This window comes from Ranitomeya variabilis, chromosome 1 (genome assembly GCF_051348905.1).
Source record: "Ranitomeya variabilis isolate aRanVar5 chromosome 1, aRanVar5.hap1, whole genome shotgun sequence".
Classification (NCBI taxonomy): Eukaryota; Metazoa; Chordata; class Amphibia; order Anura; family Dendrobatidae; genus Ranitomeya; species Ranitomeya variabilis.
In genome coordinates, this window is record NC_135232.1 from 428,111,983 (window position 1) to 428,137,600 (window position 25,618).

General features: G+C 44.4%; 1 protein-coding gene across 1 annotated transcript in view; it reads right to left on the reverse strand.

The window, feature by feature from the left end:
* The window catches only part of TEK (TEK receptor tyrosine kinase), a 244,804-nt gene that overhangs the window by 130,733 nt on the left and 88,453 nt on the right, over positions 1–25,618 (reverse strand). Inside the window, exon 2 of the mRNA XM_077249274.1 lies at positions 6,976–7,287. Within this exon, the coding sequence (XP_077105389.1) occupies positions 6,976–7,287 (312 nt within the window). The remainder of the gene's footprint in view (positions 1–6,975; positions 7,288–25,618) is intronic.

The window sequence follows — 25,618 nt, forward strand, 5'->3', positions numbered from 1 at the left end:
ACACCCTATACCTATAGAGCCCTTGAACTACTAGTTGTTCTAATACTTCCCCCCAGCTTAGTCACCCCATATAGCAAATCACAATTTACTGCAAAGCAAGGAATCCTGGTGTTGGCCCCCGACTCTTGAGCAACCTTATTTAAAACAGTGACATAAAACTCCCCTTTTAGCGTAAGGTCCTTCAGTTGAGCAGCCCCAAAGATCTCCCCAGAAGCCCTCAACTCAGGGATGTCGACCTCATGGGTCGCGTCTTGTCCTCATTGCCAGCAAGCACACACAGTCGGAACTCAGTCACCACCCAATTACTACAATGGTTTTTTTTAAAGGGCGAACCTGTTCTTAGTGGAGTAACTTGGCATCCCCCTTTTTTCACCAAAAGTTCCACAATAAGGTAAAGTCCTACCCTACTATAACTGGGTGTATCAGGTCCTTGTCCACTATGACCCCATGACACTCAGTGCACATTCATTTCTATGGTCACTCTGAAGACAGGGTAGTCCTTAGCATCCCCGTGAATATGGCGGAAGCCCATAATCCTTCCGGGGATCAACTGGTGGGGCATATGGCCCTAACCACGGTCACCAAACTCCCCATGTTGAAGAGTCAAGACACCAGTACACCATTTACTGTTACAGGACATGTCTGTGGCCCCTTCCCGAGTTAACAGTCAACACTGCAGTCCATTGGTTCAGTGGACATGGGTCAACAAGCAGTTATGTGCCACGGACCCTGATACCTCCAACAAATTAAGTCCTTAATCCTGACCCTCATCATCCCCCCTCAGCGAGACCTTGGATGCCCCATTTGTGGCTCAAGTACCCCTTTCTTGAGAGTCTGTTTCCTTTTGGGTACCCCAGTACGGGGGAGCGGTGGCACCTGGTTTCCCAAATGATGTCTCGACCCCCTGGTACCTTTCCACTAGGCCAACCAGGTCATCCGCATTCCGAGGATCTTCCTGGACAACCCAGGTCTGTACCAGTCTAGGAAGGGCGTGAATAAATCTGTCCATAAGCAACCGCTCGACAATCTGGGCTGGGGTGGAGAATTCTAGCTGCAACCACTTCTGGACAAGATGTAGCAAGTCAAATATTTGAGAGTGGGGGATTGTCATCGAAATGCACCCAGTGAGGGACCTATTGTGCCCTGACAGACAAAGTGACTCCTAAGCAGGCAAATATTTATTTCTTTAGTTTGGCATACTCCTTTGTGTCCTGTAATGCCAGGTTATGATAAGTCTTTTGGGGTTCTCCAGTTACATAAAGCGCAAGCACCTCTGCCCACTGCTCCATCATCAGCTTTTCCCGCTCTACGACCCATTCTAAAATCGCCAGGAATGCCTCTATGTCATCCCCCGTGGTCATGTTTTGCAAGGCTCTCCTTACCGTCTTTCTCATTTGCGAATCTTCACCTTGACTTGTAAGTGGGGTGATTTCTCTGTCACGGATATCCCCAGCTAGAAGTTCCATCTGCTGCCTGTGCTGCTGCTGTATCTGTTGCTGCTGCTGATTAGCATGCATTAGTTGCTTTATCAGCTCCTCCATGTTGTCTGCTTTTGCTTTTGCAGTCACTTTTAGCAAAGATGTGGTTTCTCTGCAGCAGTCACACATGTCCTTTGGGATTTCTGCCTGCATTCTCCACAAACTGTGGTAGATTGGCTCACTCGGCTGCTTAACGATGTACTTAGAGGAAAGCTTTTCATTTAACTCTTCAAATGGTGAATCAAAACATGCACCATAAAGCAGTGCAACACAAAATAAACCATATTCAGTCTTGTTGGCATAAACAAACAGCACTCATAACAGTCCACATAACTGCAGGGTCCGTCAGCTCAGAAACTGAGGTCTGAGGTCACTGCAGTTCAGCCCGGCTGAGAACACAACCTCAGTGACCCACGGTAATCTTGATGAAGTCACCGCTGCTCACTGATGCTGCACTCACAGAAGCTCATTCATCAGTTTGTCTCAGCCTGGACCGTCACTTCTTGGCACCATCCAAGTTGAAAACTATTAATCCCCAGACATGGAATATGGCATGGGACAGAACATCAGACAGTTGAGGGATATTGTTTTTTTTTGTTTTTTTATTGTTTTTTTTTATTACAGGACACGTTGGCTTCAATGGAATAGGTGTTAGATGAGTATAACTGTGTTTGTTATTTTTAAATAAAAATGGAAAAGTGTGTTCTGTTTTTATTTCAAATTAAAAACTTTATACTTGATATGTGTTTATTTACAATACAACTATAGGATTAGTAATGGATAGGTGTCTTATAGATGGGCTTGATGTCACTAGACAATACAAAGGTGACATCAACCCCACAAATATTACCCCACTTGCTACTGCCACAGGGAAAGTGGGAAGAGCTGGGCAAAGCGCCAGAATTGGCGCATCTAATAGATGAGCCTTTTATGGTTGGCTGCAGGCTGCTATTTTTAGGCCGGGGGGTTTAATATTCATGGCCCTGAGAATAACAGCACCCAGCTGTCAGCTTTAGCAAGGTTGTTTGTCAAAAATGAGGGGGACCCCAAGCCGTTTTTTTAAATTATTTATTTAAATATTTAAAAAAAAACCACAGTGGGGACCCCTCTATTTTTGATAACCAGCCTTGCTGAAGCTGACAGCTGTGGGTTGCAGCCCGCAGATGTCAGTTTAGTATGGCTGATTATCAAAAATCAAAACAAATTTCTCACTTAGGGTATAATTTGGAAAAACTCATAGAAAAACCCTAAAAACGTTACTTTTATTAAATATTCTTTAAAAATTCAAAAAATCAAGAAAACAAATACAAAAAGCAACTTTTAGTCCTTGAGACCAGGGTTTGTGTCTATTAGTATATACACACTTATACAGGCAATTTAGGAAAAAACTATTTCTATCATGTCTCTACCAGAACCTAGTAATCTGGTAGCCTTCCTGACAGCGAAGGTTGGCACCCTAAATTCGATATGGCGCCCCCGCTCCACGTCGGCTGTCCCTTATGTCCCTGCGAGCATAAGAGACAGCTGAGCATAATACAGCTGGTAGGTCCATTGTGCGTATTATAGATATGAATTCATCATACAGACCAACAGTTTAAGCAAGGCATTTAGTTAGACAAAAAATACCCCCATTTTGCAATATTTCAGCAAGATCACAGTGGATCACTTAGCTTTGCTTCATTGTAGTAGTAGTGGGACATGGGACCTACCAGCTCTATTATTTGCATATTACTAAACACTATATCTCACCCTTAAGTTTATTAAGGTCGATTCATCTGCAACCTATAAGGTAGGGATGAAGTAATAGCCACTATATTAATCCTGCACAAAGTTAGAGCAGATCCATTTATATAGAGCTTGATTTACACCTTAGCTGGGCTAAACTCAGCAGGTGCCCTACACATGTTGTTGTCTGGTATGCATGTTGAACTGTAAATTATTCTCCTAGACCAGGGGCTCGTAGGGACATAAAGGACAGCCGTCATGGAGCGGGGGCGCCATATCGAATTTAGGGTGCCAACCTCCGCTGTCAGGAAGGCTACCAGATTACTAGGGTTCTGGTAGGGACATGATAGAAATAATTTTTTCCTAAATTCCCTGTATAAGTGTGTATATACAAATAGACAAAAACCCTGGTCTCAAGGACTAAAAGGTGCTTTTTGTATTTGTTTTCTTGATTTTTTGAATTTTTAAAGAATATTTAATAAAAGCAACATTTTTAGGGTTTTTCTATGTGTTTTTTCCTGATTATCAAAAATACAGGGAAACCCACACCATTTTTAAAATTATTTATTGATTTATAGCTCAGGTGGCGGCTGATGAATACGCTAATCAGCTGCCGCCTGCTCACTGTTTTAAGCGGTAGCATGTGTAGTAGTCCCATCAGCTGCCACCCACTCTCACTGTTGTCAGTTGAATATACAGCTCTGGCAAAAATTAAGAGACCACCACATGAAAACCCTGTCATGGGCAGCCCAATCTCCAGACCTGAACCCCAGTGAAAACCTCTAGAATGTAATCAAGAGGATGATGGATAGTCACAAGCCATCAAATAAAGAAGAACTGCTTTACATTTTTGCGCCAGAAGCAGTGTGACAGACTGGTGGAAAGCATGCCAAGACTCATGAAAGCTGTGATTAAAAACCATGGTTATTCCACAAAATATTGATTTCTGAACTCTTCCTGAGTTAAAATGTTAGTATTGTTGTTTTTAAATGATTATGCACTTGTTTTCCTTTCATTATTTGAGGTCTGATAGCACTGTTTTTTTTTTTATTTTGATCATTTTTCTTCGTCAGAAAAAAAAAATACAAAATTTACTGCTTGGAACTTCGGAGACATGTTGTCACAAGTTTATAGACTAAAAGAACAATTTACATTTTACTAAAAAATATACCTATAAAGAGAAAAATTAGACAAACTGAACATTTTGCAGTGGTCTCTTAATTTTTGCCAGAGCTGTAACTCTCAACATTCTTCCCTGCTCGTGCTCATCGCCAGCAGAACAGGAAATAATACTGAGAGCCGTCTTCAGCATCCGGAGCTGAGAAACAGCACTAACTGTACCGCTGCTTCCCAGGCGCCAGTATGTGTCACACTGATGACACACAGATGTCATGCGAAGGGCCGGACTGGCCATCTGGCAATTCTGGCAAATGCCAGAAGGGCCTGTCTGGTCATGGGCTGCCTTGCCTGCCACATTGTTAACAGAATCGGTGTTCTCAAGACACCCATACTGTTAAGAGTTGTGATAGAGCATAAAGAGGCTGACTCCGTCACTTACCCCAGTAGCCCACGGGTATTATTAGAAATATTGGTCTTGTAGAAAATCTTCCTTTCCTCCATCCAGGGAAATATTTGTAATATATCCCATCTGGTTCTTGAGGACGGGAACTATATGGGCCTGTGTGATTTCAAATGCCAGGACTGAATTTCAGCCCCAGTCCGTACCTGGTCAAGCGGGACATTTTGCAGCCGGTGCTGATGTTAAAAACGAACGAGTCAGAGTATATTGCCCCCGGACACACCATTGGTGGAAACACACTGTGCACAGACCCATTAATGGGTCTATGTGTGTAAGAGTCTCTGATATATGTGAAAACTGTCACCACATGTACCGGACACACTGACCACTGATGAAGTATGGACAGAGAACAATCAATGATGTCAGAATGAGCCCTATAGGGTTGAACAATCAAGGTATATACCAGGCCTTGGACATTCACCAAATATGTGCTTTAAAACAATATGTAGTTATAATGTGGCGCGGGGCGGTAGCTGTCAGCGAGGTACTCATCTCTTATACCCTGGGACGATACATGAAGGTGGAGGTCCTGGCTGGGTGTGTGGACTTGAGCTGTAAGGGTGCTACGCCCATGCAGCCTGCATGTAACCAATGTTGCTGGTTGACTAGGACCATGTGTTCAATGAGGGAGACCACTAATCAAAAATAAACATTTTACTGAATGGGAACTTGGTAGGGAATATTTACAAAAGACAGCTGGTAAACAGTTTTATGAACATTTCCTTTAGCATTTAACAAACACAGAGTCCTTCCTTTCTATCCTCTTGTCCTCTATCTTTAGCTTTCCTCTTTAGTCTCTTTATTTGTCCTCTGTATTCATGGTTCCTCACTACTTCACCACAACCCAGCTTGACACTACAGTCCTGTTTAGCAAGAGTCCTTTACTCGTGGTTCTGCATCTTCTCTCCCTTTAAGGGAGCTTTGGTGCAAGTATGGCCTGTACTAATCTTTTCTTGTGATGATGCTCTGGAACTCCAGCCCTGGGCATGTATTCAGACCTGTCCAGGCCCGTTACCTTTAGTAGTTATAAACTCTGGGCTTCTCTGCTAGGCGACGTCTCCCAGGACCTGTCTCTGGAAAATCACTCTGTCTCTCAGTCACTTTTGCTCCAGATCAAGAAATCCCTCTCCTCTCTGTCTCCTCTCACTTAGGAACACCCAAGAATGCCGCACTGCTCACTATGGACCTTATGTCCTTTTTCTTTGCACTTCAGGCCCTATCTAACTCTCTGATAGAAATCCGTCACTTTCCCTGCAACGTATCCCTTTCCCACTGTGGCTAATCCCAAACTGCACAGATTATCAAGATTACTAATATCACATGCATATCATAATTCCCATTACACGTTACAACAATGTACATATTCATCAAAGGGGATTGTGGGCAATATGTCCATTTTCTTACATAGACACTACTATGTAGAGGGGCAGGAGATCAGATCTTATTAACTGCAGGTAATATGAAGTTTTACAGACTACTGTACTCGAATTTTTAGATTTCATTAAATGAGTAGTCACTGACGAGACAACCTGCTTCAGAATCCAGAATAAAGTCTGGCTCTCAGACCCCAAGCTAATTTGCAAAGTAAATCCTTATCTGGCTATTCTTTTCCCCTGGAGCATCAGGTAAAATGTACTTAAGGGGGTTGTCCCATGAACAAAGTTCATTTTAATGAATAGTTCTTGGGATAATTATATTTTCCACAATTGTATGTTTTAAAAAAAGGGTCCCTGTGCTGAGATAATCTTATAAATGTGCCCCTGCTGTGTACTGTGTAATGGCTGTGTGATCGCACAGGGTCATAGTCTGATCATACCACATCTTCTGGGCTGCGGAGGAAGCAAAAGAGAGTAAAAAAAGCAGCACTGAGGAATAAGTACCCTTAACTGCCACCGTTAAAAGGCGTATCGGCGGTTGTTAAGGGGTTTATCACTTCCCATTGTGGATACTATTATTATTCCAAGATGTATTGATTAAAATCAACTTAAAAATTAACTTTGTTCATGGGAAAACCCCTTAAAGTGATATATTGACGACTCAAGTTCATCAGGGCAGTAGTTGCTTTGGCTCTTAGATGGGTGTTGAGCATGAGACCCCCTCACAATAGTCAGGGTTTATAAACACAAATGTATCACATACAACCATCAGACACTGTTTGGACCTACAGAAAAAAATGATTTTTGGATTAGTTACCTTGTGCTGACATCTTTAACGTTCGTATCCTTGTCACTGTGTCTTGTGATCTCCACTCACAGTAATAGGCTCCGATTGCATCATTTGTCTTTTCTTTTTTCCAAAAGACTTTCTTTACTGATCTCCTTTGTTCATCCTGGATAACTTCCAGAGGATCCTTAAGTTTATTTACAACAGCTTCAAAGTCTCTAGCGATGGCAATCGTTTCTGGAGAACTCCATTGAGGGGCAATACAAGTCATGGATGTTTCCGAATTTGGAATTAATGGAAGTGAATTCACTAAAATCAGATCTCGTAAGGCTTCCACTCCACCTACAATGATAGGTTATTGAAAACTTAGTGAATGAAAATAACATTATTATGGTATCTATTATGAAGAGATTACAGAACTTATCAAGGGTATAGTATGCAAAAACAAATAATGATTTATATAAGTAATTATATCTAGTTCATATACAGTGGGAAATGGCCCTCGGTGACCTTTTTTCCTGCCCCCGCGCAGATTCCCACAAACCACAGCGCCTAAGCAGCCAGTAGCTGTGTTTTGATGGCCACCAGTCTTTTAATTTCTCCTTGCTCTGTGAACACTGAAGCACGTACAATGAAAGATTACATCCTGACACCAGTGCCAGCGACAGGACGCACTTTGTGAGTGGAGTTAGCACACAATCTTTACAGCCCGTGAAGGATGGTATTAATATCGAAATGGCCCTTGGCAGAAAAAGGTTCCCCACCCCGATGTAGAGTTATAATGGGAAGGTAGTAATAGATGTCACTAGGCCACATATAAGCCTTATATACTCCATAAATCTCAGGAGGCCGTTAAAATCCTGAACTGAACTACCTTATTCATCAAGCTGTCAATTCTTATATAAATATATGTTAATTTCTGATGTCACCTTGTCCAGTATATTATCAGCGCCCCTGTGTCTGCAGCCCTTTATGAAGTGCTCAGAGGGTGTACAGCATTACTTACAGTGAATAAAGCTATGCATCCTCTGCAGTCCTTGATGGTCTCTCCCAAACCTCCTCTCTCTCCCCTGCAGTGTCAGGTTAGAAGTTGAGAGTGAGGGGGAGGGGCACAGCAGAGGTCAGACCTGGGGCAGGAGGATGTCTGCAGCCCTGTGTGTGTGTCACCTCCTCCTTATCATGGCTGCTCCTAAACCACTATCCTGGGATCTGCACAAGTGACATCAGGACCGGGTAAGTACATATATATATATACATATACACTATATATAGGTATGTATATCTGTGTGTGCACATGTGTAGTATACAGTGAGTGTGTCTGTATATGTGTAGTATGTGTGTGCATATATACAGTATATAGTATGATTGCGTATATCTGTGGTCGGTCCATTTGTGTGTATATATATATATATATATATATATATGTATATATATATATATATATATATATATGCATGTACTACAGTATATAGTGTGTGTGTCTGTGTATATTATATATGTATACTGCATGTGTGCAGTATATTGTAAAATAAATGTATAAAGTGTATATGTATATGAACATACTGTACACAAACTGAATGTTTCTGTGTGTATACACTTTATACACTGCTCAAAAAATAAAGGTAGTACTTAAACCACAGAATAGAACTCCAAGTAAATCAAACTTCTGTGAAATCAAACTGACCACTTAGGAAGCAACACTGTTTGACAATCAATTTCACATGCTGTTGTGCAAATGGAATAGACAACAGATGGAAATCATTGGCAATTATCAAGACACACTCAATAAAGGAGTGGTTCTGCAGGTGGGGACCACAGACCACATTTCAGTACAAATGGTTTCTGGCTGATGTTTTGGTCACTTTTGAATGTTGGTTGTGCTTTGACACTCATGGTAGCATGAGACGGACTCTACAACCCACACAAGTGGCTCAGGTAGTGCAGCTAATCCAGGATGGCTCATCAATGTGATCTGTGACAAGAAGGTTTGCTGTGTCTGTCAGGGTAGTGTCAGGCCAGTACACCAGGAGACATGGAGGGGGCCGTAGGAGGGCAACAACCCAGCAGCAGGACCGCTACCTCGGCCTTTGTGCAAGGAGAAACAGGAGGAGCCCTGCCAGAGCCCTGCAAAATGACTTCCAGCAGGCCACAAATGTGCATGTGTCTGCACAAATGGTTAGAAACCAACTCCATGAGGATAGTCTGAGTGCCCGACATCCACAGATGGGGGTTGTGCCCATAGCCCAACACCATGCAGGACACTTGGCATTTGCTACAGAACTCCAGGATTGGCAAATTCTCCACCAGCGCCCTGTGCTCTTCACAGATGAAAGCAGGTTCACACTGAGCATATATGACAGACGTGACAGAGTCTCGAGACGCTGTGGAGAGCGATCTGCTGCCTGCAACATCCTTCAGCATGACCAGTTTGGCAGTGAGTGAGTAATTGTGTGGGGTGGCATTTCTTTTGAGGGCCGCACAGACCTCCATGTGCTCACCAGAGGTAGCCTGTCTGCCATTAGGTACCGAAATAAGATCCTCAGACCCCTTGTGAGACCATATGTTGGCCCTGGGTTCCTCCTATGCAGGACAATGCCAGACCTCATGGCTGGAGTGTGTCAGCAGTTCCTGCAAGATGAAGGCATTGAAGCTATGGACTGGCCTGCCTGTTCCCCAGACCTGAATCCAAACACATCTGGGACATCATGTCTCGCACCATCCACCAACGTCACGTTGCACTACAGACTGTCCAGGAGTTAGTGGATGCTTTAGTCCAGGTCTGGGAGGAGATCCCTCAGGTGACCATCCGCCGCCTCATCAGGAACATGCCCAGGCATTGTACGCAGCTCCGTCAGCACCTGGCGCACCCAGGCAAGTGCCGGGGCCCTGGCGAGATGGGAAGGCCCATTCACAGTATGGTACACTGAGGCTCCGGGTGGCCCCTGCAGTCAGGGCCGGCGTTAAGGGCAGGCAGCTGCCTAGGGCCCCCCGCTATGCCAGGGTCCTCAGCTAGCGGCACATGATGCAGCCGCTACGTGGCCACTGTGAGGTAGGGGGGCCTGCCTGCCACCAGCGCCGACTTCCCACCACCACCAAATTGAACTATATCGGCATCTGCCAGTACAGTTCAAAGCAATGATGGAGGAGAGAATGTCAGCTGACGCTTCCTCTCCCATCATTCCCCGCTCTGCCTCTGACACTGAGACAGAAGCAGGGAGCAGCGCGGAGGAGTGGTGAGGAGTGTGTTTTTTTTTCTTTTTTTTACTATAACAATGAGTACTGGACTGTGGGGCCGTTCTTGAGGAGGGGGAGATGCGGGCTGTGTTATATACTACGTGGCTGTGCTATATACTACATGGCTGTGCTATATGGGCTGTGGTATATACTATGTGGGCTGTGTTATATGCTATGTGGCTATGCTATGCTATATACTACATAGGCTGTGTTATATACTACGTGGCTGTGTTATATACTACGTGGCTGTACTATATACTACATGGCTGTGCTATATGCTACATGGGCTGTGTTATATACTACGTGGGCTGTGGTATATGCTACGTGGCTGTGATATATACTATGTGCGCTGTGTTATATGCTAAGTGTGCTGTGTTTTATACTTTGTGGCTGTGCTATATACCACGTGGGCTGTGTTATATACTACATGGCTGTGCTATATACTATGTGGCTGTGCTACAGTTGTGGCCAAAAGTATTGACACCCCTGCAATTCTGTCAGATAATACTCAGTTTCTTACTGAAAATGATTGCAAACACAAATTCTTTGGTATTATTATCTTCATTTAATTTGTCTTAAATGAAAAAAACACAAAAAGAATTGTCCTAAAGCCAAATTGGATATAATTCCACACCAAACATAAAAAAGGGGTGGACAAAAGTATTGGCTCTGTTCGAAAAATCATGTGATTATTATTATTATTATTATTATTATTATTATTTATTTATATAGCACCATTAATTCCATGGTGCTGTACATGAGAAAGGGGTTACATACAGGGTGATGCTTCTCTAATTTGTGTGATTAACAGCACCTGTAACTTACCTGTGGCACCTAACAGGTGTTGGCAATAACTAAATCACACTTGCAGCCAGTTGACATGGATTAAAGTTGACTCAACCTCTGTCCTGTGTCCTTGTGTGTACCACATTGAGCATGGAGAAAAGAAAGAAGACCAAAGAACTGTCTGAGGACTTGAGAAACCAAATTGTGAGGAAGCATGAGCAATCTCAAGGCTACAAGTCCATCTCCAAAGACCTGAATGTTCCTGTGTCTACTGTGCGCAGTGTCATCAAGAAATTTAAAGCCCATGGCACTGTGGCTAACCTCCCTAGATGTGGATGGAAAAGAAAAATTGACAAGAGATTTCAACGCAAGATTGTGCGGATGTTGGATAAAGAATCTCGACTAAAATCCAAACATGTTCAAGCTGCCCTGCAGTCCGAGGGTACAACAGTGTCAACCCGTACTATCCATCGGCATCTGAATGAAAAGGGACTGTATGGTAGGAGACCCAGGAAGACCCCACTTCTTAATCCCGAGACATAAAAAAGCCCAGCTGGAGTTTGCCAAAACTTACCTGAAAAAGCCTAAAACGTTTTGGAAGAATGTTCTCTGGTCAGATGAGACAAAAGTAGAGCTTTTTGGGCAAAGGCATCAACATAGAGTTTACAGGAGGAAAAAAGAGGCATTCAAAGAAAAGAACACGGTCCCTACAGTCAAACATGGCGGAGGTTCCCTGATGTTTTGGGGTTGCTTTGCTGCCTCTGGCACTGGACTGCTTGACCGTGTGCATGGCATTATGAAGTCTGAAGACTACCAACAAATTTTGCAGCATAATGTAGGGCCCAGTGTGAGAAAGCTGGGTCTCCCTCAGAAGTCATGGGTCTTCCAGCAGGACAATGGCCCAAAAAACAATTCAAAAAACACTAGAAAATGGTTTGAGAGAAAGCACTGGAGACTTCTAAGGTGGCCAGCAATGAGTCCAGACCTGAATCCCATAGAACACCTGTGGAGAGATCTAAAAATGGCAGTTTGGAGAAGGCACCCTTCAAATATCAGGGACCTGGAGCAGTTTGCCAAAGAAGAATGGTCTAAAATTCCAGCAAAGCATTGTAAGAAACTCATTGATGGTTACCGGAAGCGGTTGGTCGCAGTTATTTTGGCTAAAGGTTGTGCAACCAAGTATTAGGCTGAGGGTACCATATATTTTTTTCTGGCCCATTTTTGGAGTTTTGTGTGAAATGATCAATGTTTTGCTTTTTGCTTCATTCTCTTTTGTGTTTTTTCATTTAAGACAAATTAAATGAAGATAATAATACCAAAGAATTTGTGATTGCAATCATTTTCAGGAAGAAACTGAGTATTATCTGACAGAATTGCAGGGGTGTCAATACTTTTGGCCACAACTGTATATACTACGTGGCTGTGTTATATACTACATGGCTGTGTTATATACTACATGGCTGTGTTATATACTACATGGCTGTGAAATATACTACATGGCTGTGTTATATACTACGTGGCTGTGCTATATACTACGTGGGCTGTTATATACTACGTGGCTGTGCTATATACTACGTGGCTGTGCTATATGCTACCCATTTTGAACTTTTGAAAATGTTCTACATTAATACTTTCTAATGTTTACTTTAAAAAGTTTTCCATTAAAAAATTGTCATATTCAATGTATGCAGTTTTTTCTTTGCAGCAAGTTCAGCTAACAATAAAATGCCTATTGGTAACTGAGGATGAGGGAGTAGGTCACAAAAATTGGCATATAAGGGGTTGACTTATATAAAGCCCCTTTGCTGTATGGTATTGTAGAATTTACAATAGCTATCACTCATGTAAGAAGTGAAATCTGGCATTGTACTATACCTATATTTCTCTGCTGTATCTGCATCATAAATCATGGTATGTGTTAAAGGAGGGGGCCCACTGAGACTCTTTTACCCGGGGCCCTCAAAAACCTGGAGCCGGCCCTGGTCGTAGGGAGATCATACAGGCACGTGGAGGCCACACACAATACTGAGCATCATTTCCTTGTCTTGAGGCATTTCCACTGAAGTTGGATCAGCCTGTAACTTCATTTTCCACTTTGATTTTGAGCATCATTCCAACTCCAGACCTCCGTAGGATATTAGTTGTGAGTTACGTTGATCATTTTTATGTTTTATTTTTCTCAACACATTCCACTATGTAACGATTAAAGATTTACAACTGGAATATTTCATTCAGTAATATCTAGAATGTGGGATTTTAGTGTTCCCTTTATTTTTTTGAGCAGTGTATATGTGCCACCCCAGGAGTTCAGGTACCACAGTGGTATTCTTCCTCTCAGGGAGTGTAATGCCATGCCTGGAGACAGAAGGGATCCCTTTGGCAGGTAATCTTACATGCAACACTATCTGACTCCAGGCCAGAAGGGGGAGCTCTAAACCCGGTTCAAGGGGAACTTCCCTATCTATATATATAATTGTCTAAGGGGTTTTCCGTCTGTCTGTCTGTCTGTCTTTCTGTCTGTCTGTCTGTCTGTCTGTCTTTCTGTCTGTCTGTCCTGGAAATCCCGCGTCTCTGATTGGTCGAGGCCGCCAGGCCTCGACCAATCAGCGACGGGCACAGCATGGCGACGATGATGTCATAAAGGTTGCTTCGACCAATCAGCGACGGGCACAGTCTGCCGCGAATTCACCTCGACCAATCAGCAATGGGCACAGTATCGATAATGGTTGCCATGGCGATGATGTCATAAAGGTTGCCTCGACCAATCAACGACGGGCAGTCTGCCGCGAATTCTGGAATCATCATTGTCCATATACTACGGGGACATGCATATTCTAGAATACCCGATGCGTTAGAATCGGGCCACAGTCTAGTATACATATATACATCCTGGTCTGGAGGAGGAGTTAGGCAGTTGACAGTTGGTAGCAGACAGTGAAGGAGCACAGAGGAACTTAAGAGCTAGAGGAGAGCTGCGACTGAGCCTCTGTAAGCTAGAGCGCAGGACCTGGGCACCGGGAGCCTGAGGTCGTGAGGAACTACAGGTCCCATGGCAGAACCGGAGGGCAGGAAACTAAAAGTGTCTTGTCCACATAATCTCTGAGGTACAACAACTAGGGCCCAGAGTCACTGTGTACAGAGACCCCCAAGAAACGGCTCATGTTGCCTACCATGCAGGGACTGTCTCAGGACAGAGAGTAACCGAGGACCTTGCCAGGACACCACAGGCAGCAAGGGACTAATAGTGAAAGCAAAGTGGAAGGCTCCCAAACTGGCCTTGCAAAGGGATTTCCTCTTGTCTTCAGGCTGCGACTCCATTGACTCCTGTTGACGGTACCCTGGACTGAGGCTGTACTACATCAGTAAACCAGGTAAAGACTGCAACCCTGTGTCTTCCATTTATTTGCCGGCATTCACCATCCCTGCCAAACACACCAGGAGCCCTGGGGACCCCGCTTCACATGTGGGAAGAGACACCATCTTTGCTGCAGCACCATCCCCCCCAGAGGACCCCCTTAAGCAGCGTCGGTCACCTCTGACCGAAAAGCACAGGTGCATCACAAATTTTCATTATTTCCACAACCCCCTTCAAGACCGTCCCTTTTACATGGGCGCCCGGGGCCACGGACCAGGTCGCTGCCACTGTGACCAACCCTTTATTTGCGACCGGACCCAATAACGAGTATCCCCACTGCCCTGGTGGGTGACTCATATAACTCATATATATATATATATATATATATATATATATATATATATATATACAGTACAGACCAAAAGTTTGGACACACCTTCTCATTTAAAGATTTCTCTGTATTTTCATGACTATGAAATTTGTACATTGACGCTGAAGGCATCAAAACTATGAATGAACACATGTGGAATTATATACTTAACAAACAAGTGTGAAAGCAACTGAAATTGTCTTATATTCGAGGTTCTTCAAAGTAGCCACCTTTTGCTTTGATGACTGCTTTGCACACTCTTAGCATTCTCTTAATGAGCTTCAAGAGGTGGTCACCAGGAATGGCCTTCCAACAATCTTAAAGGAGTTCCCAGAGATGCTTAGCACTTGTTGGCCCTTTTGCCTTCACTCTGCGGTCCAGTTCACCACAAACCATCTCAATTGGGTTCAGGTCTGATGACTGTGGAGGACAGGTCATCTGGTGTAGCACCCCGTCACTCTCCTTCTTGGTCAAATAGCCCTTACACAGGCTGGAGGTGTGTTTGAGGTCATTGTCCTGTTGAAAAATAAATGATGGTCCAACTAAACACAAACCGGATGGAATAGCATGCTGCTGCAAGATGCTGTGGTAGCCATGCTGGTTCAGTATGCCTTCCATTTTGAATAAATCCCCAACAGTGTCACCAGCGTAGCACCCCCACACCATCTCCTCCATGCTTCACGGTGGGAACCAGGCATGTAGAGTCCATCCGTTCACCTTTTCTTTGTTGCACAAAGACACGGTGGTTGGAACCAAAGATCTCAAATTTGGACTCGTCAGACCAAAGCACAGATTTCCACTGGTCTAATGTCCATTCCTTGTGTTCTTTAGCCCAAACAAGTCTCTTCTGCTTGTTGCCTGTCCTAAGCAGTGGTTTCCTAGCAGCTATTTTACCATGAAGGCCTGCTGCACAAAGTCTCCTCTTAACAGTTGTTGTAGAGATGTGTCTGCTGCTAGAACTCTGTGTGGCATTGACCTGGTCTCTAATCTGAGCTGCTGTTAACCTGCGATTTCTGAGGCTGGTGACTCGGATAAACTTATCCTCAGAAGCAGAGGTGACTCTTAGTCTTCCTTTCCTGGGGCGGTCCTCATGTGAGCCAGTTTCTTTGTAGAGCTTGATGGTTTTTGCCACTGCCCTTGGGGACACTTTCAAAGTTTTCCCAATATTTCGGACTGACTGACTTTTATTTTTTAAAGTAATGGTGGCCACTCGTTTTTCTTTACTTATCTGCTTTTTTCTTGCCATAATACAAATTCTAACAGTCTATTCAGTAGGACTATCAGCTGTGTATCCACCAGACTACTGCACAACACAACTGATGGTCCCAACACCATTTATCAGGCAAGAAATCCCACTTATTAAACCTGACAGGGAACACCTGTGAAGTGAAAACCATTCCTGGTGACTACCTCTTGAAGCTCATCAGGAGAATGCCAAGAGTGTGGAAAGCAGTCATCAAAGCAAAAGGTGGCTACTTTGAAGAACCTAGAATATAAGACATAATTTCAGTTGTTTCACACTTTTTTGTTAAGTATATAATTCCACATGTGTTAATTCATAGTTTTGATGCCTTCAGTGTGAATGTACAATTTTCATAGTTATGAAAATACAGAAAAATCTTTAAATGAGAAGGTGTGTCCAAACTTTTGGTCTGTGCTGTATAAATATATATATATATATATATATATATATATATATATATATATATATATATATATATATATATATATATATATAGCTGTGGCAAAAATTAAGAGACCACTGCAAAATGTTCAGTTTCTCTGATTTTTCTCTTTATGTGTGTATTTTTGAGTAAAATGTAAATTGTTCTTTTAGTCTATAAACTTCTGACAACATGTCTCCGAATTTCCAAGCAATAATTTTTTTATTTTTTTTCTGGCAAAGAAAAATAGTCAAAATTAAAAAAAAAACAGGGCTTTCAGACCTCAAATAATGCAAAGAAAACAAGTTCATAATCATTTAGAAAAAACAAAACTAATATTTTAACTCAGGAAGAGTTCAGAAATCAATATTTTGTGGAATAACCATGATTTTTAATCAAAGCTTTCATGCGTCTTGGCATGCTTTCCACCAGTCTTTCACACTGCTTCTGACGCACAAATTAGTGTATTTTGACTCTATGGGTTTGTTAATCCTTTTATTATTCTTACATTGTTGTGACCTCTCATCTATGAACTTTGTATATCTTTAAGTGATTTATTCTTGGTATTCCATCATTCATTATGAATTGAACTCTATATTCTTATGAATTAAGTGCTGCATGTTTTTATTGCGCACTGGCACCTTATTTGTTGTATTTATACATTCATATTTTTTCACTCTCCACTTTCTTGAACTACTAAAGTTTTAGATAGGTCTATCAAGAACCAAGAACTATTTGACCATGAAAGGGAACCTGTCAGCAGGATTGTGCACAGTAACCTACACAAGTGTCAAGTTGGCACCATTACACTGATTAAAATGATACCTGGGTTGATGAAATCCATCTTATGGTTGTTTAATCTTTATTTTCAGTTTTGAGTTAATGATATGCTCGTGCTCCGGGGCGACCTGTGGGGGAGCTCTTCATATCATGCTCTCATTAGGTAATTGTCATGTCGGACGCTATTCACACTAGGGCGTCCGACAGACAGCGGTAATTCCACATTCGTCCAATATACGCTCAGTGGCGCCGGCTAGATTTTTATCCAGGTTGCCCAGGGTTAATCTAGCTGGTACTCGGGTTGGAGGCTGGGTCACGCCCACGGCCTTTAAATAGTTTTGCTGGACTTTGGGCGTCGCCGATTATAGCTTGTGCGTCGTGCCTAGTGATTCCGGTCTGGAGTGGTGGTCTTGGAGAAGAAATATCGTATCTGGTGGTGTATTATCCTTTGTTATATTTCTCCTTCCTATATTTGTATTAGTTTTGCCCTGGGCACATTATTGTGTTTTCCTGTGTGTCTGTGGCGTGGTGCGCTTTTTAGTTTTCCCTGTCTGTGCTGTCTGTGGGGGTTGGTGTGTGGTCTATTCACTGGGTGGCGGGTGGTGGTTTCAGCATAGGGCTGAAACAGGAGTCAGGGCCAGGTCTGGTGGCCCAGACAAGCACACCATTAGTGTAAATTCTGGGAGAGGGACAGACAGGGTTTTCCCTAGTCTGAGGGATATCGCAGGGGCCCGCGTAACCAGCCTTAGCTTACCTAGTCTCCCCGTGACATTATAATCGGCCCCAAAATTTTGTATTCCATGGATCCCATGACTTCCATAACCCGCCAGTTGGAGGCGCTGTCCTTACAGGTCACTGAGTTGAAGGGGGCGGTTCAGCAACAGGGTTTAGTAGTATCTAATGTGCAAGCTGAAACTGCAGGTAGAGTTGCAGAGCCAAAGATCCCTTTACCTGAGAGGTTTGCTGGGGAACGCAGTAAATATGTTATTTTTCATGAAGCTTGCAAATTATATTTTCGTATGCGCCCGATCTCCTCAGGTAATGAATCTCAGCGTGTGGGCCTGGTGTTGTCATTACTGAACGGGGACCCCCAAGCATGGGTATTTTCTTTACCATCTGATTCAGCTGCATTTAACTCAGTGGAGAGTTTTTTTCTGCTCTTGGGCTCATTTATGATGATCCTGACAGAATGGCTCTAGCAGAATCTAAGATACGCGCTCTCCGCCAGGGGGAGCGAATGGCGGAGGATTACTGTTCTGAATTTTGCCGCTGGGCGGTGGACACACAAATGAATGACCCCGCGCTGCGGAGTCAGTTTGTTCATGGGGTTTCGAGAAGCATTAAACAAGCCCTCCTGATGTATGAGACTCCTGCTTCTCTAGAGTCTGCTATGAGTCTTGTTATCCGCATTGATCACCGTTTGTGTCAGGGGGCGCAAGAGACGCCGCCTATGGGGATGGCGTAGGTGCACGTGAGGTTGCTGCAGGTGAGCCCATGGAGCCTATGCAAATCACAGGGGTGTTACATCATCGAGCCCCCTCGCTCAGGAAGCAGGGAGCTTGTTTTTGCTGTGGTAAAAATGGGCATTATGTAAATGCTTGTCCTCTGTTATCTAAGAAAAGTGCAACGGCGGAAAACTACTAAGCTAGAGGGTGTGGAAGAGGCCAATCTGAGCTTATACATATCTTCCATGTTGGTCTCTCAATGTATGCTCCCTGCCAGAGTTATGGTCACTGGCAGAGAGCTGCCAATCACTGTTTTTGTGGATAGTGGTTCTGCCACTAATCTCATTGATGAGGAGTTTGCGCGCACAGCCGGGTTCAGGATCGAAAAACTGCCTCATCCTATCCGGGTGGTCACCATCAATGCCGCTCCTCTCCCACAGGGGGAGATTACTGAGTTTGTGGCTGAGGTGAAACTCCACATTGGTGTCCTACATTTTGAGCAGGTTACATGTAGGGTGCTCAGTAATCTTCCTGCACAAATGGTTCTAGGTTTTTCTAGGGTTACCCAGCTTTTGGCCTGTTTTGGCCTTGTTATACCCATCTACATTAATTTTCCAGGTACGTTACTCCCCTTTTGTGCTCTTAGGGCCTCGTTATATTGTCACAGTTCATGGCTCAGCATCCTTTATTTCATGTTGTAAGTGTGGTTGCCACTTGGCTCCTTAAAAAACCTATATACTTTCCCTTTTTCTTTTTTCTTTTTTCTGTGTTCTTTTTACCTCCTCCCTTCTTTACCAATCTTGCCTAGACTACTATGTCAGTACCTAGGATAACGGGTCACTCACAGTATCCATATAATGTTTAGTGCTCTTTACAGCCTAAAGGCCCCGTCTCACATAGCGAGATCGCTAGCGAGATCGCTGCTGAGTCACAAGTTTTGTGACGCAACAGCGACCTCAGTAGCGATCTCGCTATGTGTGACACGTACCAGCGATCAGGCCCCTGCTGCGAGATCGCTGGTCGTGTCGGAATGGCCTGGACCTTTTTTTGGTCGTTTAGGTCCCGCTGACATCGCTGAATCGGTGTGTGTGACACCGATCCAGCGATGTCTTCACTGGTAACCAGGGTAAACATCGGGTTACTAAGCGCAGGGCCGCTTACCCTGTTTACCCTGGTTACCAAAAAAAACAAACAGTACATACTTGCCTTTCGGTGTCCAGGTCCCTTGCCGTCTGCTTCCTGCTCTGACTGAGATCCGGCCGTACAGTGAGAAGTGAGAGCACAGCAGTGACGTCACCGCTGCGCTCTGCTCTCACTGTACGGCGGCTCAGTCAGAGCAGGAAGCAGACGGCGAGGGACCTGGACACCGAAAGGCGAGTATGTAGTGTTTGGTTTTTTTTGGTAACCAGGGTAAACATCGGGTTACTAAGCGCGGCCCTGCGCTTAGTAACCCGATGTTTACCCTGGTTACCCGGGTGCTGCAGGGGGACTTCGGCATCGTTGAAGACAGTTTCAACGATGCCGAAGTCGTTCCCCTGATCGTTGGTCGCTGGGGAGAGCGGTCTGTGTGACAGCTCCCCAGCGACCACACAACGACTTACCAACGATCACGGCCAGGTCGTATCGCTGGTCGTGATCGTTGGCAAATCGCTATGTGAGACGGGGCCTTAATACCAACATAGACACCATCTATTGTGATAATTAACATATGTTGTCACACTTGCTTTGTAGGCTATCACTAGTCCGTTATAGTGCACAGCACCTCTCTCAAGCACCCGGATTAATCCTTCACCTAGTATCCTTTGAGGTAATATGGACCTCTACCACAAGTGCAGTCCGCTCACAGGACTTACCGTCTCAAGCCATAACCCTCTGCTTTTGTGCCATTTGTTCTTTTCCTTACCTACAAGTACAGGTGCACAGCTTTTCATCTCTTGTTATCTAGCTCTTGATAATTGGAAGTACTCACAACTCACGGACCACCAACCCGGAACTACTCCAGCCGCCACGGTTGCGTACACTGTTTATCACATGATGGATTTGGTCTGGAAACATATCACTATAATTCCATTGTCCTTTATGTTGTGCACCATGCATATTGTGTTTCTTTGTATGTCGTTATTTATTTTATTTTATTATCTGCCTATATTTCAGTTTGATATAAAAAGAATTTCTGATGAAGGTCTGATGTATGGACCGAAAACGTTTATTTTCTAACTGGATGCACAAATAAATGGAATAATCAACTTGCAAAAAATTTTTTGAGTGCCAAGTGTTTTTTGAATATTGAATCTAGGTTTTCCATGGTTATCTATGCACAAACCGGTGATTGACTGGAAAACCCAGGACATAATCCAGTGGATCGGATTCTGCCAGGAGAATTGCCTGGCCACATGTGTGTCCGCTGTGACTCCTAGTATTCCTGAGTCACTGCTGGATTTCGCGGATGTGTTCTCTGAGAAGGGTTGCTCAGAATTGCCACCACATCGACCCTATGACTGTACTATTAGGTTAAAACCAGGGGCCAAATTGCCGAAAGCAAGGATGTTTAACATTTCTGGTCCTGAGAGGCAAGCTTTAAAAGACTCCATTGCTGAGAGTCTGAGCAAAGGGCACAACAGGCCTTCGTCCTCGCCTGTGGCAGCGGGGTTCTTTTTCATTAAGAAGAAAGATGGCGGATTACGCCCGTGTCTGGATTTCAGGGAGTTAAACCAGATTACGGTTCGTGATCCATACCCTATGCCGCTGATACCTGATTTGTTCAACCAGGTGGCTGGTGCTAAGTGGTTCTCCAAGCTTGACCTCAGGGGGGCGTACAACCTCATAAGAGTCCGTCAAGGGGATGAGTGGAAGACGGCTTTTAATACTCCTGAGGGTAATTTTGAAAATTTGGTGATGCCATTTGGGTTGACAAACGCGCCTGCTGTATTTCAACATTTCATAAATGATGTGTTCTCGCATGTCCTGGGAAAATTCGTTATTGTGTACCTAGATGACATTCTCATTTATTCATGCGACCGTGATACTCATTTAGAGCATGTTAGGCAGGTGTAACAGCTACTCAGAGAGAATAAGCTCTATGCAAAACTTGAGAAATGTGTATTTTCGGTTCAGGAGTTGCCTTTCTTGGGTTATATTGTGTCTGCTTCAGGGTTTAAAATGGATGCCGCTAAGGTGCAAGCGGTGCTGCGTTTGGGAACGGCCTGATAACCTAAAAGCGCTCCAGCAGTTCCTTGGGTTTTCTAACTATGGCGTCCGACAGACAGCGGTAATTCCACATTCGTCCACTATACGCTCAGTGGCGCCGGCTAGATTTTTATCCAGGTTGCCCAGGGTTAATCTAGCTGGTACTCGGGTTGGAGGCTGGGTCACGCCCACGGCCTTTAAATAGTTTTGCTGGACTTTGGGCATCGCCGATTATAGCTTGTGCCTCATGCCTAGTGATTCCGGTCTGGAGTGGTGGTCTTGGAGAAGAAATATCGTATCTGGTGGTGTATTATCCTTTGTTAAGGGTTTTTCCGTCTGTCTGTCTGTCTGTCTGTCTTTCTGTCTGTCTGTCTGTCCTGAAAATCCCGCGTCTCTGATTGGTCGAGGCCGCCAGGCCTCGACCAATCAGCGACGGGCACAGTATCGACGTAGATGTCATAATGGTTGCCATGGCGCCGATGATGTCATAAAGGTTGCCTCGAACATTCAGCGACGGGCACAGTCTGCCGCGAATTCTGGAATCATCATTGTCCATATACTATGGGGACATGCATATTCTAGAATACCCGATGCATTAGAATCGGGCCACAGTCTAGTATATATATATATGCCTTGAAAAGAAAATTCACCTGCAGGCAGGCACGGTGGCGGTGGCATCTGCGCTACAGCATGATCGCATATGTAATGTGTGTGTAATTTACTGTATTTCTTTCATGTTATCCCTAAATTCTTTTAAAAAAAAAAATCAGTTTGAAAATGGTGCCACTTATACCGCACGAGGAATGGCGTAAAAAATAAATAAAACCAATTCTTCACATGCTGTTGATTTTTTTCATACTGCTTCCCAAAGATCGCAGTAAGGCTCGGCGCACATTTATCCTGTGCTCTATGCTGAGTGCTTATGCAGCGCCCCAGAGTCCTGGTCATTGCAGTAACATCGCTCTGCCGCTAAGGGGAGTGATGGTACGTCTGATTGTACTAAAAGAGTTCACCTGACCAGGTATCACAGTCACACATTACACTTCACACTCCGGCCACCAGGAGGAGCAAAAGGTTCTATGTATTAGGCCACTCCTCACACTCTGGTAAAACTGGGGGTTGGATAGGAAGTTAGGGAGAAGCTGACTGGGTTTTGCCCAGGTAACATCTAGTGAGAGGAGAGCATTACTTGGGAAGATCCAGGGAGGTCCCTGTCAGGGGTGGGATTCTGACAGTGGCCTAGCAAAAGGACAGATCGTTACGGAGCCGTGCCTGCACCTCACTGCGGCGGCATCTGAAGAAAGGACATGAAACGAGGTATATTGTGGAGAAGTGAGAAACGAAATCACAGCACAAAGGAGATAAAACCAGAAGGAGTCATGCTCCAAGATCAGCAACATCCTTCTGAGGCGCGTAGCCGGCGGCCGGAACGCCGAGGAAGTAATAGGCTCTACGCATTACTTTGAACTACGGCAGGGCAGTTAACTTTAGGTTGGCTGTCTCACCTTTTACACCTAATGAAGACAACGGAGGCAATTGTGGGAGAGGGGCGTCTCTAGGGTCCCTATAAAATAACTCCAGGCCTACCCCGTCATACTGGTGCGTCCTATCCAAACCATCTGGGGACGGAGAGAGAGAACAGAAACATACACGACAGTTGTGAGGACTATCCCGTGGTGCTCAGCAGGGAGGTACTACAACACCCAAGCGCTAGTAGGAAGGCTACTGGTTTCCACCTTCAAAGGGAACTCTGTATGTGCCTTCGGACCGGCCGGTCTCAGCTAGCCCTGTTAGCAGTGCTCTGGATTGTGGATGCCGAAGCCTTCAGTAAAGAGGTAAAGAGACTGCAACCCTGTGTCCTTGTCATTTACTGCAACCAACACCATCACCTACACCTTTTATTGGGCGCCCCTTAGCAGGGCCACGGACCGGGTCGGGCCACCGTGACATTCCCAGAACCGAGAGACCCGGTACCGGGTACCCCGCTGCCCTGCGTCTGGGGGCCGCTCCACTTACACCGGGGTTTCTGTGTAAATCTCTGAAATTTGTGATTCAAACGGAACTCTCAACGGAAGATTCCCTATAATGAGGCAGATGGAGGCATTGTGGATGCCATAGGACCTGTGATCTGGCAGTGTCCGTCTTTTTAGGATTGCATAAAAGTGCTGTTGGCCACAGTTTTGTTGCACTTCTGAAAAGAAGGACAACACTGAACAGAGGTCAGACAGAGTCCAGAGAAAATCTGCTGCCTCATTATAATGAACTAGATTGTGGCCCGATTCTAACGCATCGGGTATTCTAGAATATGCATGTCCCCGTAGTATATGGACAATGATGATTCCAGAATTCGCGGCAGACTGTGCCCGTCGCTGATTGGTCAAGGCAACCTTTATGACATCATCGTCGCCATGGCAACCATTATGACATCTACGTCGATACTGTGCCCGTCGCTGATTAGTCGAGGCCTGGCGGCCTCGACCAATCAGAGACGCGGGATTTCTACGTCGATACTGTGCCCATCGCTGATTGGTCGAGGCCCAGGTGGCATCGACCAATCAGAGACGCGGGATTTCCAGGACAGACAGAAAAACCCTTAGACAATTATATATATAGATGGATCCCTCGGGGTTTTCATCTGTCACGTTACTCAGAGATTTAGATGGAAACCCCAAAGTAAGTACTCAGCGTAGAGCGCCGGATAAATGTGATCCCAAACGTTTTGTAAAATTCTCCCAATAAAAGCTGCCACTCAATCCACAAAAAAAGCAAGTCCCCACTCAGGTCCATTATCTGTTAAAGGAAATATAGAGGTCTTCCACGTTAATGGTAGCACAAAGGCTCTGGAAAAGCTAAATGGCTCCCAAAAGAAATTCAGCAAATTATCCCAAATCCAAGTGCCCCCCTCCCTTCTGAGCCCCAGTGTGCCTAAACCACATAGAGTGCCCACATGTTTGGCATTTCTGTAGTGAAGAGAGCCCACCTAATTTACAGGTGTGTGTCTCCAGAAGCATGAGCTGGGCATAATGTACTGGTGACTGCAACGTACTGGTCACTACAGTGTACTGGTCACTACAACGGAAGTTTGCAATTTTCACTCAGCAACATCCACTGCTGCTTGCTTCTGGAAAACACCCATGGAGTCAAAATCATTATTACATCTGTAGATAAATTCCCAAAGGGTTCTTATTTCCAAAATATAGTCACTTGAGGGGGATTCTGCTTTTTCTTCACTGCCCAATGGTATAAAAGTCTGTGACACACCTGTGGTGTCAATATAATCACTGCACCCCTAGATCATTTCATTGAGAGGTTTAATTGGTACAATGTGGTCACTTATGGAGGGTTCTGTTGTTCTGACACCTCAGGGGCTCTGCCAATGTAACATGGCACCCTCAAGTGCAGCTAAATATGCACTGTAATATGGCGCTACTTCCCTTCTGAACTTTGCACTGTGCCTCAAAAGTAATTTTCGACCACATAAGGAGTATCGGTGAACTCAGGAGAAATTGCACAACAAACTTTGGGGTCCAGTTTCTCCTTTTGCCCTTGTGAAAATACAAAATTTGGAGCTAAAAAAGATTTTTTTAATTTTCACGGCTTAACGTTATAAACTTCTGTGAAGCTCCTGTGGGTTCAAGGTGCTCAATACACATCTAAATAAGGTCCCAAGGAGGTCTAGTTTCCAAAATGGTGTAATTTATGGGGGGTTCCTATGCTAAGGCACATCAGGGGCTCTTCAAATGCGACATGGCATCTGTTAATTATTCCATCAAATTTTGCATTCAAAAAGTCAAAAGGCGCTCCTTCCCTTCCGAGCCCTGCCGTGCGCCCAAACAGTAGATTTTCCCCCACA